Source organism: Eurytemora carolleeae, unplaced genomic scaffold, assembly GCF_000591075.1.
Source record: "Eurytemora carolleeae unplaced genomic scaffold, Eaff_2.0 scaffold271, whole genome shotgun sequence".
In the NCBI taxonomy this organism is placed as follows: Eukaryota; Metazoa; Arthropoda; class Copepoda; order Calanoida; family Temoridae; genus Eurytemora; species Eurytemora carolleeae.
Genome location: NW_019396164.1, coordinates 66020 through 84829, shown reverse-complemented (window position 1 = coordinate 84829; position 18810 = coordinate 66020). Strand labels below are relative to the sequence as shown.

Below are 18810 nucleotides of genomic sequence, written 5' to 3'. Positions count from 1 at the left end.
GATGTCTAGAGCATGGGTCTATATATCTCCAAGTCTCTACTGGTTTATGCAAGCCACTACAGCTTTATTGCATATTTATTCCTGCTTTGAGAAATATATATTGCATTATAGTTAGAATTATAAACTAAACTATGTTGAGAACGTTAAGCCAGGAATCTGGGAATTATAATTTGATTTATAGTGGAGAAATTAGACAAAACTAGAAATCTGACAAAAGAGGAAAAGTTTCAGAGAAAAAAAAATCACAGTTTTGACATTTAGGATGAAGGGAAATATTTCTTTTTAAAAGATCTATAAACTAGTATTTGAATTAATAAGATGATTTTTACGTTCTTAATTTTTTTCTTGAAAAGTTAAGCTTTCTTCATAGAGCGTTTGACAATTTATTATTTTATTCAATTATTAAAAGTTTCAGAAATAACTATTGATGAAAAAAAAAATTCAACAACAAATCTGAAAAAAAATAATTAGCATGCAAGTCTGCACAAAATTAAACTTAATCTTTACAAGGGTAGCAAATCACTCTTGTATGCCGAGTCCATTAGTGCCTGATCCAATCAGGGTTCATTCATGTGTTTGCAGTGTCTATTCTGAACCAATAGAAGTTTCATGGCGGTAACATATATCTTTCTATCTATCTCATCATCCAATTAGAGATTAATCCTTATATCGGCGCTATAACAGTAAATGGAAATATTTACTTCTACTGAAACAAACTTTTTTGCCTCTTCAAATATAATTCATAATAAATTTATTAACAGTAAATAAAGAAAGCATATGTAAAGGAATTGAGTCTTTTTCACTAAACTCAAATTTGCTGATCCCTATATCACCATAGTTTCAGTAGAAATAGATGTTACCGCCAAACTATTGGTTCAGAATAGACAATAAACTCATGACTAAACACTGATTGGATCAGGCGCTCATAATGGATTCGGCATACAGGAGTAATATCTTTGCAACCTGATGGTGTAAACCTTTAATATTTCAAATTTAGATTATTTAATCTAACAGGATCCATAGTTCTACGACACATGGTTACAAAACATGGAGAATAGAAATTCAGAGTTTGTGGCACTCAATTCCTTTAAGTTAAATCTTTTGAATGTCCAAACCATAAACGTTTCCAGATTTTTATCCGGAGAAGGGGCATAACTTTTTTATGGGGGCAATAAAACCCCCTGGAAACCATAAATTTCAATGCTCGATGGGCCCCCCCCCTTGTTTATTCCTTTGAATATGAAGTACAAGTGTACACCAGTTATTCTTTGGGATTCTTTTCCAGGATAAATTATTTTTTCTGAAAGTTTCCAATATGTACAAACAACTTACCAAATAAACTTTTCCGCTATTTCTTTCAGTCTCAATATTTTCAAACTTTAGTAAACTGTACAGGCGCATACATGGGGTTGATTGATTGATATGAAATTAATTTAAATCAAGGGGAGAAACGGAGGTTCCCAATTTAGGAGATAAGTTTCAAGTCCACCCCGGGCCCCATCTCTGATTTTACCTTTAAATTTCAAGTCCACCCCGGCCCCCATCTCTGATTTTACCTTTAAATTTCAAGTCCACCCCGGGCCCCATCTCTGATTTTACCTTTAAATTTCAAGTCCACCCCGGCCCCCATCTCTGATTTTACCTTTAAATTTCAAGTCCACCCCGGGCCCCATCTCTGATTTTACCTTTAAATTTCAAGTCCACCCCGGCCCCCATCTTTGATTTTAGCTTATAATTTTTCACCTAGAAAATGTTAAAAGACGTTTATTACATAAGATTTTGTTTCAGCGAGTCCAGCTTCATAGGTTTTACCGGCCGGGAAACGCATTTATTGACCACATTTTGGAAAGCACAGGCGTGCTTAAATCATTTGTTCAAAAACACTGTTTCTTTAAGGATTAATTAAATTCCATTGATGATCGTACCCTACAGGGAATACTAAAACTTAAAATAAAGTGATTAAAAACTTATTTCTCAAATTTAAAAGTTGTCACCGTGAATTCAAGATCCATCATTGAAGATTCGCGCCATTTTACATAACGATTTTGACTCTTGTTTGGATATTGTTGATCCTAAACGCTTCATCTCGATATCCAATGGGAACAAACACTTTTGAATTTGAGGATCAACGAAAGTGAAACCTGCAGGGTATGACTATCAAGGGATATCGAGAAGGAATTAGATTCATTCGTAGATCTGCATAATGCTTGATCCTAAGATTCAAACATTAAAGTTCTGACGCGTATTCGTTTCAGAAAAATTATATACTTTATTAGGTTTGAAACTTTCTTTCAGACAATCTGTTAAATTCAATCAATCAACGAAATAGTTGTATTGTATTGACTAAAATGTATCTTCATTATTTCAAATCATCGAAATCTGCAAAATCCTCGATATCGGAAATCCAGAAGAGCACCCCATTTAAGTTAATAATACTCCACATCCTATACATACAGGGTTCTGGGTTACCTGCACAAAGGATGAGACTATATAGACCAAAGAGTTTGGTAACATAAAGCATTGGGATTTATACGCAAAACCAGACGCCTCAATAGGTTTGATTAAGAAGCCAAAGAATATCGTCTTTTCTATAATTCAAAAAGATTTTACGACTTTTTAAGCATTTCTCTCGCCAAAAACTTGTTTTTTAATGTAAAAAAATATCTTTGTGGTTAAACTTTATCTTAAACCATATTGCAACGTTTGGTTTGCAGTTTTTTTGGCTCCTTCAAACCATATTTTTTTGGGCCCTGCTCACTAAGCCTAATTCTTCTTTAAACTAATAGAAAACTGTACTTAATGACATTTAACAAATTTTGGTTTAAAATATGCGTCACAAAATCACCATTTTCTAGCGGGAGAGCATCCTCCTATAAACATTTAAACAAACTAAGAAATTTATCACCGTGTCATTAACTTGCGACCATTTTTAGCACCTAGAAAGGATTAATTTATTTGATAACTAGAGTTTTAATGTTTATTTTTTGAATTCAAAACCAATACGCCAATGACGTCATGTCCAAGTGTACACTATTCGGATACATTCCTAATCAATTATCTGCTACAATTGAACCATCTTTGGTATAGACAACCTCAAACTCTTACATACATGCAGTTGCATTGCAGGGAATCATACATATAGAAAACAGACAGTATAAATTCCGTACAGTCGTCTCTGAAGTCTCATCCTTTGTGAGTAACTCTGCAGTTTATAAATTCAGTGTATAATGGAATACTTTGATATGGGAGAGGTTAGCATTCTTTTGTATATTTGACTCCTGTTCCTTTTATATGTGGATTGGAATGCAATATATGGATGAATATCTCTCTGAGATCCATAACCATGTAAGTAGAAGATTAAAACATGTTGATTGGTTTAACCTAAGTAAGGGTGGAATCAGTTTTTCAATAAAAGTTCCGATCCTTTTCAGCGTCTTAAAGGTTTATGTGATAATTTAAATTTTAATTTATTCAGCGCAGCTATTTTTGATAAAGTTAAGAGAGAAGAATTAATAAGACGGGACGAGCAGTTCAAGCAGTTCAAGGAATTCAAGCAGTTCAAGCAGTTCAAGCAGTTCAAGCAGCTCAAGCAGTTCAAGGAATTCAAGCAGTTCAAGCAGTTCAAGCAGTTCAAGCAATTCAAGCAGCTCAAGCAGTTCAAGCAGTTCAAGCAGTTCAAGCAGTTCAAGCAGCTCAAGCAGTTCAGGCAGTTCAAGCAGCTCAAGCAGTTCAAGGAATTCAAGCAGTTCAAGCATTTTTAGCAGTTCAAGCAGTTCAAGCAGTTCAAGCAGTTCAAGGAATTCAAGCAGTTCAAGCAGTTCAAGCAGTTTAAGCAGTTCAAACCTGATGTTAATGGTTTAGAATACTTGTTGACATGAACATATTATCATATAACATAAACAATATCTAATCATGAACATTATATCATAACATAAACAATATCTAATCATGAACATATTATCATACAACATAAAATGAGACAAACCCGAATACAATCTATGTATGTCACGGAAAAAAATAAGCAAAAATCTTTCATTTGAAAACTGAATAACTGCATTGATTATCTAACATGGAAAATAAAAAGAATATTTAAAATGATTATGGCAAAGTAACATGAAGGAATAAATCTAATCATTACAAGACAAAACAAAACTATCTAAAACTTATTTTATATAATTTTTTTCTTAAGATGTCGGAATATGTTTACGAAAAGATCAAAAGATATCAATATTTACTTTGATATCCTTCTTTTCATTTTCTTCTTCTTTTTTTCTTATTTCATCTCTTTAGTAAAAATAGCACAAAAAAAGAATGTATATTCCCAAATGGCAATATATATAAAACATTTTTTCCCCAAAGATGTACATACATTGATTATTTTTAAATACAGTTTCTCTGCAAACGTGACTTGCGGATACCTTAATTAGAGATTACTTTAAAGTTCCTTTCAGTTTGTTAGGACGAACATAGGATTGTTAATCGTTTTTAAAAAAGATTGAGAAAACTATCGTTTTATTTTTTTTTGTAAAAACGATAGTTTCGTTTTTAAAAAGACTATCGTTTTTGAAAAAGAACCACTTGTTTTGAACTATCGTTCAAAACTAACCCATGAATGCTTTCTGACCCTCGGATTTTCCGACCAAAAAATTTATTTTCTCTTTAAAAGGTCGTTAACGATCGTTAATGAAGGGTCATTGTTAACAGTCGTTAGAAAAGGTCGTTTTTCAAAACGACCTTTTTTAAAAAACGAAAAACGATATTTTTTTTAACGAAAAACTATCGTTTTTAAAAAAAAACGATATTTAAAAGTACCGATCGTTTTTACTACGTCGTTTTTAAAACGAAACGATCGTCATCCGTGGAAACGATCCATCCCTAAACGAACACATAAAATAAAATCTTTAAAATGTTTCTTTAAAAAAATTTAAAAGTTAATAATGTTCTCAAACATTATTGAAAAAAAGTAAAAATGTTTAAAGAATAACAATAAAAAAGAATTAATGTTCCAAATGAAATAAGATAAAGTAAAAATGAAAACTTAAAATTATTAATACGACACAGAAAGAAGAAATATGCTGATATGAGTAACATTTTGTTAAGTTGAACCCATGAAAAAGTTAATTAGATGACAATGTGTTTAATTAAATAAAAAGTTAACACCGGGAGAAATTAATTAATTTCAATCCATAACCCGAGAGACAAGTCTTGTTTAAGGTTAGGAAACATAGAACACGGAAAAAATTTAAGTTTTGTTAGATTTTAGAATTGTTAAAGCTTGAAATGTTTTTAAATATTTGATCAGCAGGAGTGTATGTTTTCTTGAAAAAACATTTGCCTCCCCCCCCCCCCTTTAGAAAATAATTTTTCTAATGGGGGTGGGGTATATTGGGGAAAATAAATACATTTTGATTTTTTTGATAAAAAGTATCAAAAAAGATGAATAAACTTTAATTTTGATTTCTAATTGTTCCTTTGTTTCCCCGGAGCATCAAAAGTCATCCCCCGGGGGGAGAAGATGTAATTTTTTAAAATTTATACCACCATGGTGAACGTGAAGAGTGGTAGTCGGATTAACAAAAAAAAATCACCACAATGGGCAAATTTTTTTAAATGGCTATAGTCAATAGAATGCTTAGTAAAGAGTCCCCTTAAAAGAAGAATTTCTATTTTTAAAGCGAATTAAGGTATCAAATCTTCCAGACATCCAAACTTTTGTGTGACATAGAATCAATCTGCAATGTTTGATCTCGATATACGCTTTAATAACTATTTATAACACTGTTATTTTGGTTCGCAGTGTTATAAAGTTTTTTTGGACAGAAATGTTCCCTTTATCGAGAGGGTTCGAGCCTTTTAGATAATCTCGGGACGAAATATAATCTGAAAAGGCGAAAACCTTCGAAATATAGAGAAAATGTAAGTCCAAAACTGTATAACAGGTCGTGCCAAGATAATAACGTTAAAGGTAATTTTATGAAACGTTTGTGTACTTGTCTTATTTAAATGGTTATTTCTAGATCATTTAAGCTTTGAAACAAAGCAGAAGGCAAAATATAAAGTTGATTTCAATTGCAAAAAATATTTTGGAAATATCCTAAACTTTTTGGAGAATATCCGGGAACCAATCAAAACTTTATAGCACACGAAGATTACTTTATAGCACGTGCGTTATGAAATTCACGATGAAGTGAATAGTAATGATAAAGTACACTATAGTTTCATGAAAACTTTTGGATTTTAAGATAATGCGCTTGATTTTATCCTTTAGTTTTAGTTACCATGAGTTGAAATATATCCAAGAGTAGTAAGTTTGTTTTATAAAAGAAACGATTAAAGTATTGACCTCTGAAAGTCTGAAAAATTTCTGGAGTTAAAAATCTTGTAAAGAACTCCAAATGAATTGCAAACTATAATCGTTATTTTTAATTTGTTTTATTTGAAAACTTGAGAGTAAAACTTCTCCTTGGAACCGGAGGGAACAATTAAAACGAAACCAGATTATTTTAAGATTAAAAAAAAAACATTTACCTAAACTTGTATACTTGCTTAGGAAATTTCATAATGAGTTCTTGCAAAAATGTAAATAAATAAAATGCAAAGTTGCGTTTTTAAATATTTAAAATTTTAAATCTTTAAAGCATTTTTGTGGTTTTGAGTGCAGATACACAAAAATTCATTACTTTTTTCCCTGGATTTAAGGACCCGAGTTCTTGAAACAAACTCAAAACTCATCCATATATCATTGCAACCTAATGGTGTAAATTTTTGATACTTAGATTATTTGATTTAACAGAATTCGGAGTTTAAGATACTAAAGGTCTCCGACATTGGCAAAAACTGAGTTTCTCAGAGTTTGTGGCAAAAACTGAGTTTCTCAGAGTTTGTGACAAAAACTGAGTTTCTCAGAGTTTGTGGCAAAAACTGAGCTTCTCAGAGTTTGTGGCAAAAACTGAGTTTCTCAGAGTTTGTGGAAAAAACTGAGTTTCTCAGAGTTTGTGACAAAAACTGAGTTTCTCAGAGTTTGTGGCAAAAACTGAGCTTCTCAGAGTTTGTAACAAAAACTGAGATTCTCAGAGTTTGTGGCAAAAACTGAGTTTCTCAGAGTTTGTGGCAAAAACTGAGCTTCTCAGAGTTTGTGGCAAAAACTGAGTTTCTCAGAGTTTGTGGCAAAAACTGAGCTTCTCAGAGTTTGTGGCAAAAACTGAGTTCCTTTTTGAAAAGAAATAGAATGAAGAATTAATTAAATAGCCAAAATTTTATCCATGATAGATTTATTATCTTTAGAAATTAATGAACAAATATAAATAAATTTTTATAAATGAACAAAAACAGGAAAATAATGTATATAAAAAAATCGAATAATAAAAAATAAAAGTTTATGGGGTGTTTGGAAGATGGGTGGAAAATACAAGAATCAAGGATACAGGGTTACCCACAAAACATAAGCTAGATTTTGGTTTTCTGTCTTCAATTTAGTATTTAAATGGTTTACGAAATGATTTATAAAACCATGAATGTAAGAAAAATAATTAAACAAATTCCGTACAGACATTTCTGAAGTCTTATCCTTTGATGTGGGTAACCCTCTAACAGGGTCAGATCTGAGGTGGTGAACTAAACAAAAATTTAAAAAGTTAAATTTAAGAAAAAGTTTTTGTCCGATTATTTTCTAGCAGAAAAAAAATAATGTCTATTATATCCCTCGACATGTATAAAACTAATAGTGTATAATGTGTAGGTATAAAGAATTATTTTTTGGCTAGCAAGTCTATAATACATTCATATATATGTGTAATATGTATGTAGATTCTAGAGTACAATTTATCAATCTTTCTTTTCTTAATGATCTTCAGTCCTCAATCCATCCTTCCATCTTTCCATCTTTCCCTCTAGCTATCTTTACATCTTCTATCCATCTATCTTTCTTTATCCTTCCATCTTTCCATCTTGATTTCTAGCTATCTAGTTATCTTTACAATCTTCTATCCATCTATCTAGTTATCTTTACAATCTTCTATCCATCTATCTTTCTTTATAACTATCCTTCTATCTTTCCATCTTAATTTCTAGCTATCTAGTTATCTATACAATCTTCTATCCATCTAGTTATCTTTACAATCTTCAATCCATCTATCTTGCTGTATCCAGCTATTCTTCCATCTTTCCATTCTATCCCCTTTCCATCTGTCCATCTTGTTATCTTTCCAACTCGATTGAAAATAATCAATTTTAAGATAGACAAATAAGGATACCTCTTTCACAAGGCAAGGGTTTACAGGGTACCGTTATAAATTGGACATGGCCTCTTTTAAGAGCTGTTTATCCATGTATGAATCAGACGGGCTCTACAGTAGGGTTATTTGAAGTTACAAGTACACAGTCCCTTTAAAAGCTGTTTATCCATGTATGAATCAGACGGGCTCTACAATAGGGTTATTTGAAGTTACAAGTATACAGTCCCTTTAAAAGCTGTTTATCCATGTATGAATCAGACGGCCTCTACAGTAGGGTTATTTGAAGTTACAAGTACACAGTCCCTTTAAGAGCTGTTTATCCATATATGAATCAGACGGCCTCTACAGTAGGGTTATTTGAAGTTACAGGTATACAGTCCCTTTAAAAGCTGTTTAGACGGGCTCTACAGTAGGGTTATTTGAAGTTACAAGTACACAGTCCCTTTAAGAGCTGTTTATCCATGTATGAATCATACGGGCTCTACAGTAGGGTTATTTGAAGTTAAAAGTACACAGTCCCTTTAAGAGCTGTTTATCCATGTATGAATCAGACGGGCTCTACAGTAGGGTTATTTGAAGTTACAAGTGCACAGTCCCTTTAAGAGCTGTTTATCCATGTATGAATCAGACGGGATCTACAGTAGGGTTATTTGAAGTTACAAGTATACAGTCCCTTTTAGAGCTGTTTATCCATGTATTTAGATTTATTTATCAATTCTTGGAACCTTTCTCCTATCATAACTATACCATCTAGTTCTTGAAAGCTTTTTCTCATTTTTTAACATTCTATCAGATTGAGAATTTCTCACGGCAGACAGGGTTGTAACTTAACAGCTAAATATCCCGTGATGTTTATACCCTATCCTACAGGATAACTTGAATTCAGGGATCAAGATTGGCGATGATAAAAACAAAAGTTCCGTTCCATAACATAAGCATAAAATTGTTATGGTCAGTATTAGCACTTTCACTTGTAAAAATTCTCTATGCTTTTAAGATATCTTAAATTCAACTAAAAACAAACTGTCTGTATATTATAAGATAAATTAAACTAACTGTATGTATATTGTATTATAACTAAAAGCTAATTGTATGTATTTTGTAAGATAACTAAAAGATAACTGCATGTGTATTGTAAGATAACTTAAAACTAACTGTATGTATATTGTATGATAACTAAAAGCTAACTGTATGTATTTTGTAAGATAACTAAAAGCTAACTGTATGTATATTGTAAGATAACTTAAAACTAACTGTATGTATATTGTATGATAACTAAAAGATAACTGTATGTATATTGTATGATAACTAAAAGCTAACTGTATGTATATTGTATTATAACTAAAAGCTAATTGTATGTTTATTGTATGATAACTAAAAGCTAACTTTATGTATTTTGTAAGATAACTAAAAGATAACTGTATGTATATTTTAAGATAACTAAAAACTAACTGTATGTATATTGTATGATAACTAAAAGCTAACTGTATGTATATTGTATGATAACTAAAAACTAACTGTATGTATATTGTAAGATAACTTAAAACTAACTGTATGTTTATTGTATGATAACTAAAAGCTAACTGTATGTATTTTGTAAGATAACTAAAAGCTAACTGTATGTATATTGTATGATAACTAAAAGCTAACTGTATGTTTATTTTAAGATAACTAAAAACTAACTGTATGTATATTGTATTATAACTAAAAGCTAACTGTATGTATATTGTAAGATAACTAAAAACTAACTGTATGTTTATTGTATTATAACTAAAAGCTAACTGTATGTATATTGTATTATAACTAAAAGCTAACTGTATGTATTTTGTAAGATAACTAAAAGATAACTGTATGTATATTTTAAGATAACTCTAACTGTATGTATATTGTATTATAACTAAAAGCTAACTGTATGGATATTGTAAGCTTACTTGAAGCTTACTTTAAACATATTGTATGATATTATGAAGATTAATGTATATTGTAAGATAACTCACTACAACCATTTATTGTAAAAGATAGTTTAATACTTGAAGCACTCTGTAGCGACAACATAATACATTTCATACAATACATAATTTTAGATATCTCAGATAATACATTTCTAGAGAATAGAAAATATGTTCATCAATAACATATATATTATCTTAATCTTTATTCAATTTGTTAAATCCCCCCACTTACTTAGGCATACAATGGTATTCATAAAGCAAGTACAGTGATATATTTACAAATATATTTTAGTATCAAAACTTGATTCAAAATAAATTTTAAAAATATAAAAATTATTCAACAAATAAGAATGTGGTTTAAGTAATTAAGAAATAAAAATTATTTCATTTAAAATCTTTTTAAAACAATGAACTTGAATTATTAAAAACTTTTTTTTGTCAAATTATATTGTTTCTAACTGAAATATTTGATTTATAATTCAAAATATTTTTAAACCACTAAATTTGATTTTTTTAAAAACTTTATTTGTCAAATTTTATTGTTTGTATAACTCTAATATTTGATGAATTTACTAGTTTACTGCAGCAGGATGTCAGATATATTAGATTTAGACTAATTCTATTTCAAGTTGAGGATTCTAATCTAGCTTTATTCAATTCCAGAATAATAATAATAGTTATATTGGGGGATATATTTTAGGACAGGTCGGTTTTGGAACCTACCTATGTTAAGAACTTCGAGAGCTGAGCGCGATTTTAGGTAACTAATAGAACAAAAAATTTCCCTGGAGGGCCGACATTTTTTCTTGAAAATATATCGAATGGGTATGAAAAACTTCAAGCCGCTGAATACAATTCTTATTCTTATTTTATCATAAAACGGAATTTTTTCATTTTGTTTTTAAGAATACAAAAATCGTTTTTTTTTCTCAAACTGGTTCAATAATTAACAAATCCCTTTGAGATCAACTTTTCTGAATTCATTTTTTTAAGACGGATCTTATGATATATTTTGAAAAATCTGTTTTTTCTTAAATATCTCTCAGCTCGCTAGTTTTTTTTTATTTTTGAAAAAAAAATTTGATCGGGCCCCAGTTATAGTCTAAATGAATAATTCTGAAAATTCACATCTTTCATTGAAGTATTTGATATAGCCTGGAAATAAATATACTTATTATGAAAAGCAAAGCATAATGTTACACAAGAGAAAGATGATTGGAACAAAGAAAGGAGTTTCATATATATATAAATATATATATGTATATATTAAGTATGTCTGTTTTGCGGTCTGTTTGTATGTCTTATCATAACTCATAAATCCCTTGACCGATTTGTCTCACGTTTTGATTGGGGAACTTGTTGAAACCACTTCACGGAAGTGTTCTTATAAGCATAGTTTAAAAATTCTAACTTTAGTTAATCGACTTTTTAGGGAAAATTTTGCTTTCCAGACTGAGCTGGGTTTCGAAGCTAGATGTGGACATAAAGGATGGAGAGTAAAAGTTGGTCCAAGAGGTCTATAGTGGAATATGTGTATAAATTTAAAAAATTCAATTTATGACTTGAAGCATAGATTTAAGAACTTTAAGTCAGGAGATATGCGTTGCTTTAGTTGCTTTGAGAATTTACGTTTAAATTTGTTATACTATTTATTTTTCTTAAAGTTGAAAAAGAAAGATTGTAAAATTAATAAAAATAATTAAAATGCTCTTTTACCGAGATATTTTTGAGAAAAGTCATGTCAACAGCAATATTTTTATCAAAGTTTGGTATACACAAGGTTATAAATGCAAGGAAAGTTATTTCAGAGGTTATAGGAAACTATTATGGGTATTATCAAAATTATCAAAATTTAATGCTTTAACCTTCTCGGATACTAAACGAACACTGATGCATCTATTCTTGTTTACAAATTCCGCCCAGAGAGAACTGGTTTCAATATGTACACAGAGTTTACGTAACTGCAATTAACTTTCCTTGCGTCATAATCTTGGGTAGACACCTGAATTTGTATGAAAACCCTGGCCTGGAAAGGGTTCTAAAAAGACGTAAAACAAAATTAAAAGGCAAAAATGTATTAAACATGAGTTTTCTCAAGATATCTTGGCAAAAAAGTTCTAAATATCGTTTTGATATTCATGATTTCACTTATATTTTTAAACCCAACCAACCTCTTTTTTCTGAGGCATTTCAAAGTCTTGATTTGATTGTTGTTCCAGACTCCATGGTCCTTACTATTTAAAGGGACTGTATACTATTAATCGTAATTTCACCCTCGGTCCATGCAAAGATGCTGGATTCACAACGGTACCCTTAAAAGTATGTAATAAATTTCAATATTTATAATTTTAAAAAAATGATTATTTTCAGATGTTGTTACAAGATACATAAGCATGAGTAAAGGAAAAAATATAGAAATTATCAGAATTAAACAATTCAATATCTTCAAGTGTACCTTTATGAATTTGGGGTATTGCCAAATTTACATGGAGGATCACTTGAAATTAGGCTGACATTCCCTTTAACCTGCGGAAATCCCTCCCCCTTCAAAAAAAAATTGTAAGCTAATATATCCAAGTATGACAAAAAACATCTTGAAAATTCGATTTAAAAACCTGAAGGTGCGTTTTAGAGTTTACGTTTATGTCTTAATTTGTTAATGGAGGTAAAGAATAGACTTCTAGAATTATTCTAATCAATGATATTGGTTCTTTAGTTTACCCAGCTATATATTATTCACAATCACATGCCACAAAACAAGAGTTATCCACCGTATTTTTTTATTTGTAAATTTAAGAATCATACTTGTTCAAATTGGAGATGTTATGTGTAAGAAAATTCTTCTCTGTCTGGAATACTCCTGTACGTCTGTAATGAAATGTGATAAACTTCTAATTTTTAGTACCTCCCTCCATGTACTTTTTCTCCATAACTTAAAAACGGCTTATACACTCCTTAACCTTTTTAACTTCTTGAATAAATAGATATTTGCTGCATGGGGAGGGTTGAGGAGGTTTAAACGGCTGGTGGGTGTTTCATAAAATCAAAATAGTCCATAACTTTTTTTTTTTTTGAGCTACTGATCTAATATTTACATGTTAAGTCTAATTTAAAAAGTCCCCAAAAATGTATGTCACAATGTTAATATTTGTCAAATATCTGCTATGAAATGTCCTGTCTAAGAAATGTCCTGTCTATGAAATGTCCTGTCTATGAAATGCCCTGTCTATGAAATGTCCTGTCTATGAAATGTCCTGTCTATGAAATGTCCTGTCTATTAAATGTCCTGTCTATGAAATGTCCTGTCTAAGAAATGTCCTGTCTTTGAAATGTCCTGTCTATGAAATGTCCTGTTTATGAAATGTCCTGGCTATAATATGTCATATTTAAATTTTTTTATTAAATGTCCATTTTTAAATTGAAAAAGAATATACTCCCTTACTCCCATGAAGATATCTAACTTTAAATCATTTTTAAACTGAAGAAAAAAAGAAAGAAATAGAAAGAAAGAAATTTGTAGATAGCAAAAGTGCATTTTAAAAAAGTCATACTTAATGCATATTGTTCATCACATTTATAGTTTTTTTCATTTCATGGTTTTAATTTTAAAGTGAGTTGTTCAGTTTCAAAACTGTCGTTTAAAGAATTTAAAAATTTTATATGATAGGGGGATGTAAATAAAAGAAAAAGAATATTAATATTTGTCAAATATCTGCTATGAAATGTCCTGTCTATGAAATGTCCTGTCTATTAAATGTCCTGTTATGAAATGCCCTGTCTATGAAATGCCCTGTCTATGAAATGTCCTGTCTATGAAATGTCCTGTCTATGAAATGTCCTGTCTAAGAATTGTCCTGTCTATGAAATATCCTGTCTATGAAATGTCCTGTCTGAGAATTGTCCTGTCTATGAAATGTCCTGACTATAATATGTCATATTTAAATTTTTTTATGAAATGTCCATTTTTAAGTTGAAAAAGAATATACTCCCTTACTCACATGTCTTACTTTAAATCATTTTTAAACTGAAGAAGATAGTAAGAAAAAGCTTGAATTCGTAGATAGCAAAAGTGCATTTAAAAAAAGTCATACTTAACGCATATTGTTCATCACCTTTATCGTTTTTTTCATTTCATGGTTTTTAATTTTAAACTGAGTTGTTCAGTTTCAAAAACTGTCGTTTAAAAAATTTAAAAATTTTATATGAAGAGGGATGTAAATAAAAGAAAAAGAATATTAGCTGCAAAGAAGGAAGGATAATTAAGAATTGATTAATTGAAAGATATAGGAATGGATATGAACGAAATTAGAAGATGGATGAGTAATTAAGAGGATATTAGAAGATGGATGAATAATTAAGAGGATATTAGAAGAAGGGTGGATAAATAAGAGGATATTAGAAGATGGATGAATAATTAAGAGGATATTAGAAGATGGATGAATAATTAAAAGGATATTAGAAGATGGATGAATAATTAAGAGGATATTAGAAGAAGGATGGATAAATAAGAGGATATTAGAAAAAGGATGGATAAATAAGAGGATATTAGAAGATATGGATGGATAATTAGGAGGATATTAGAAGATATGAATAAATATAAGAGGATATTAGAAGAAGGATTGATAATTAAGAGGATATTAGAAGAAGGATGGATAAATAAGAGGATATTAGAAGAAGGATGGATAAATAAGAGGATTTTAGAAGATATGGATGGATAATTAGGAGGATATTAGAAGATATGGATAAATAAGAGGCTATTAGAAGAATGATTGATAATTAAGAGGATATTAGAAGATGGATGAATAAATAAGAGGAAGAAGGATGGTTAGAGGATATTCTATAGGAGAAGGATAGTAATAAGAGGATGGATAATTAGGAGGATATGAAGATGGATAGTTCAGAGGATATTAGAAGATATGGATGGATAATTCAGAGGATATTAGCTAAGAAGGATTGATTTAAATTAAGAGCTGAATTAGAAGGATGGATTTAAGAGCATAGGATTAGAATGAAATAAGAAGATTTATAGAAAGAATGGATAATTGATTGGATTCTGAAGAAGGAAACTTATTTTTCATTCAATATGCGTGCCAGTGGGTGGGTTTAGGGAAAACCCTTACATACAGTAATTAAATTCCCGCGTGATTGCAAATTTATTTAATAAATTAGTTCGATCTTCCAAGTTGAAAATAAATACTTTTTACAAAATGTTACAACCTTCAAATATTTTACTGGTAAATAACTCAAATTTACGGATAAAAAAACTACAATTGTTTGAAAATTCTGCAAAGTATGATATTTGTTTAGTCCCTGATATTGACTGTATGCGGCGCTCACAACTATTCAGCTGATTATCTTGAATTCTCTAATTTGTGAGAGGTTCTTCTGTGTAGTATTGTCGCAACACTAGATACAGGCGCTGCAGAAATACGCAGTTTAGTTCTTTGTGGATTAAATATTATTCGAGCGGGACTTATATTACAATTTCAACTAGAGTATCTTGAAACTTATCTAATGATTAAAATATAGTCAACTAAAATTGGTCGAAATTATGTCTAAGTGATATTAAAAAGACATCTTGTGTTGTAACTTTTTGTGCGTGCATTTAAGCGTTGCCAGAGCGCTGAACAATAAACGAGCTTAGCTTTAACCCTAGCCATGGCGAGTAGTGCAGTCAGAGCATTGGCCTTAGAGTACAAATCCCTTCAAGAGGAGCCCGTGGAAGGGTTTAGGGTCAAACTACTCAACGATGATGATCTGTTTGTGTGGGAAGTTGCCCTGTTTGGCCCCCCGGATACCCTGTACCAGGGGGGGTATTTCAAGGTAGGCCCAGGGGTCGTAGGGTTAATTTACCGTTGTAGGACCGAGTAAGGCTTTTATGGCGCGTGGTGCAATACGAACAGATTATTATCCAAAAGAAATAAGTCAATTCAACAACCTCAGATTTTAAAATGTTAAGATTAACGTTGATTTATTCGATTTTTGTTGATAATTGATTTAATCGATTTTATGTTTTAACTTGTTGATCTTAAAACTTAACATTTTTCAGTTAACACACTTGATGATTCAAAGGGTGTTGGGGGAGTTGGTGTTGTAGAAAGCAAATTTAAACCTTGCAAGTTTTAAAATTAATCCTAAAACATTTCGGTATATTCCTAGAGAATGATTTTTGGACCCCCCCTCCCCCCCCCTCCTATCAATTTTGTACATGGATCTTACAGAAAGTGTCTCATCTTAACCTAACCCGTGGCCGCAGCGCTCGGCCCAGAAAGTGTCTTAACCCAACCTAACTCTAAATAATGCTAAATAAAAACTAATTTGGTCATGTACAAAATTGATAGGAGGGGTGGGGGGTCCAAAAATCGTATACTAGGACAGACCTAACATTTCTTCCCAAAAATATGGTGGAGGGTTTATTTTAAAAATACATCTGGTCTTCGATGATTGTTCAATACAAAGTTCACTTCGTATTTTTTACTCAGTTAGTTCACACGACTTTTCAAGCAGAACATATTTGCTTGGTTGCTTATTTCCTAACTTCTCAAGCGATGTTCAATATTCTTAAACAGGTTTTAGAATGTAATTTTCTTATTTTTATTTCATCTAATATTAAAATTTTGTTTAATCTCAGGCCCATCTGAAGTTCCCCACAGATTACCCCTACAATCCACCCTCAGTTCGTTTCCTCAGTAAAGTATGGCATCCTAATGTTTATGAGGTAAGACCTAAGATCTAATCTAATGCTGGCCTACTTACTTTTCATACCTTACTACGTCATCTCGTATTATATTTTTTAACATTTCCTCCTTTTTCTGTTTCTTCTTTTTTCTTTTACATCTTCTCACTATATCCTAATTCTTCCCTCAAATCTTCTTTTTTCATTTTTTCATTCAACCTTCATCTTCTCATTCTTCCATCCAACCTTTTTTTTCATCTCATTCTTCCATCCAACCTTCATCCTATTCTCATTCTACCATCCAACCTTCATCCCATCCAACCTTCATCCTCTTCTCATTCTTCCATCCAATCTTCATCCTCTTCTCATTCTTCCCTCCAACCTTCTTCCTCTTCTCATTCTTCCCTCCAACCTTCATCCTCTTCTCATTCTTCCCTCCAATCTTCTTCATCTTCTCATGCTTCCATCCAACCTTCATCCTCATCTCATTCTTCCCTCCAATCTTCTTCATCTTCTCATTCTTCTATCCAACCTTCATCCTCTTCCCATTCTTCCCTCCAATCTTCTTTTTTCATTTTTTCATTCAACCTTTATCCTCTTCTCATTCTTCTTTTCAACCTTTATCCTCTTTTTATTCTTCCATCCAACCTTTTTCCTCTTCTCATTCTTCCCCCCTATTTTTTTTCCTTTTCTCGTTCTTCCATCCAACCTTCATCCTCTTCTCAATCTTCCATCCAATCTTCTTCCTCTTCTCCTTCTTCCCTCCAACCTTCATCCTCTTCTCATTCTTCCCTCCAATCTTTTTTTTCATTTTTCCATTCAGCCTTCTTCCTCTTCTCATTTTTCCATCCAATCTTCTTCCTCTTCTCATTCTTCCATCCAACCTTCTTCCTCTTCTCATTCTTCCCTCCAACCTTCTTTTTTCATTTGTTCATCCAACCTTCATCCTCTTCTCATTATTCCCTCCACTTTTCTTTTTTCATTTTTTCATCCAACCTTCTTCCTCTTCTCATTCTTCCCTCCAACCTTTTTTCATTTTTTCTTCCAACCTTCTTAATCTTATCATTCTTCCATCAAATCTTCTTCCTCTTCTCATTCTTCCATCCAACCTTAATCCTCTTCGCATTCTTTCATCCAACCTTCATCCTCTTCTCATTCTTCCCTCCAATCTTATTCATCATCTCCTTTCCTCCAACCTTCATCCTCATGTCATTCTTCCATCCAACCTTCATCCTCTTCTCATTCTTCCATCTAACCTTCTTCCTCTTCTCATTCTTCCATCCAATCTTCATCCTCTTCTCATTCTTTCATCCAACCTTCTTCTCATTCTTCCCTCCAACCTTCTTCCTTCTCTCATTCTTCCATCCAACCTTCTTCATCTTCTCATTCTTCCATCCAACCGGCATCCTCTTTTCATTCTTCCATCCAACCTTCTTCCTTTTCTAATTTCAACCAATCTTCTTCCTTTTCTCATTCTTCCATCCGATCTTCTTCCTCTTTTCATTCCTTAAGACAACCTTCGTAATCTTCTCATTCTTACTTCAACTCAACTCTTCTCCTTACTTTGTGTAATACAAAATTGTTCTTAGTCATAAACCAACCATCTTATTTCAATATGTTTATTGTTAAATATATTTCTATTTTAATAAGAATGGGGATCTGTGTATATCTATCCTGCATCCACCAGTAGACGATCCTCAGAGTGGAGAGCTGGCTTGTGAAAGGTGGAATCCAACCCAGAACGTTAGAACCGTTCTTCTCTCTGTAGTTAGTCTTCTCAACGAACCAAATACTTTCAGGTAACCATCCCAACACCTTACTGCGGGCATTGTTTTTCTTGTCAGCATCAACCAAATTCTAAGATTTCAATCGTTTGAGATGTTTTTAAATTTATAAATATCAAGATGGCAAAGGGGGGTTTGGATCTTCTACCTCCTCCCCCCCCCCC

The 18810-nt window shown here is 31.6% G+C and overlaps 1 protein-coding gene across 5 annotated transcripts in view; it reads left to right on the top strand.

Moving 5' to 3' along the window:
- Positions 1–15525: 15525 nt before the first annotated feature.
- Positions 15526–18810, top strand: part of LOC111696918 (ubiquitin-conjugating enzyme E2 R2) — a 9851-nt gene continuing 6566 nt past the window's right edge. For 4 of the 5 annotated variants that reach the window (XR_002764189.1, XR_002764188.1, XR_002764187.1 and 1 more), the window contains exons 1-3: positions 15529–16009; positions 16818–16904; positions 18513–18661. Coding sequence is in view for 1 of the 5 variants with exons in the window: in XM_023466705.1 (XP_023322473.1) it covers positions 15845–16009; positions 16818–16904; positions 18513–18661 (401 nt within the window). In the remaining 4 variants the exon portion in view is untranslated. Of the gene's footprint in view, positions 16010–16817; positions 16905–18512; positions 18662–18810 lie in introns of all 5 variants that reach the window. The other variant, XM_023466705.1, reaches the window with a different exon arrangement.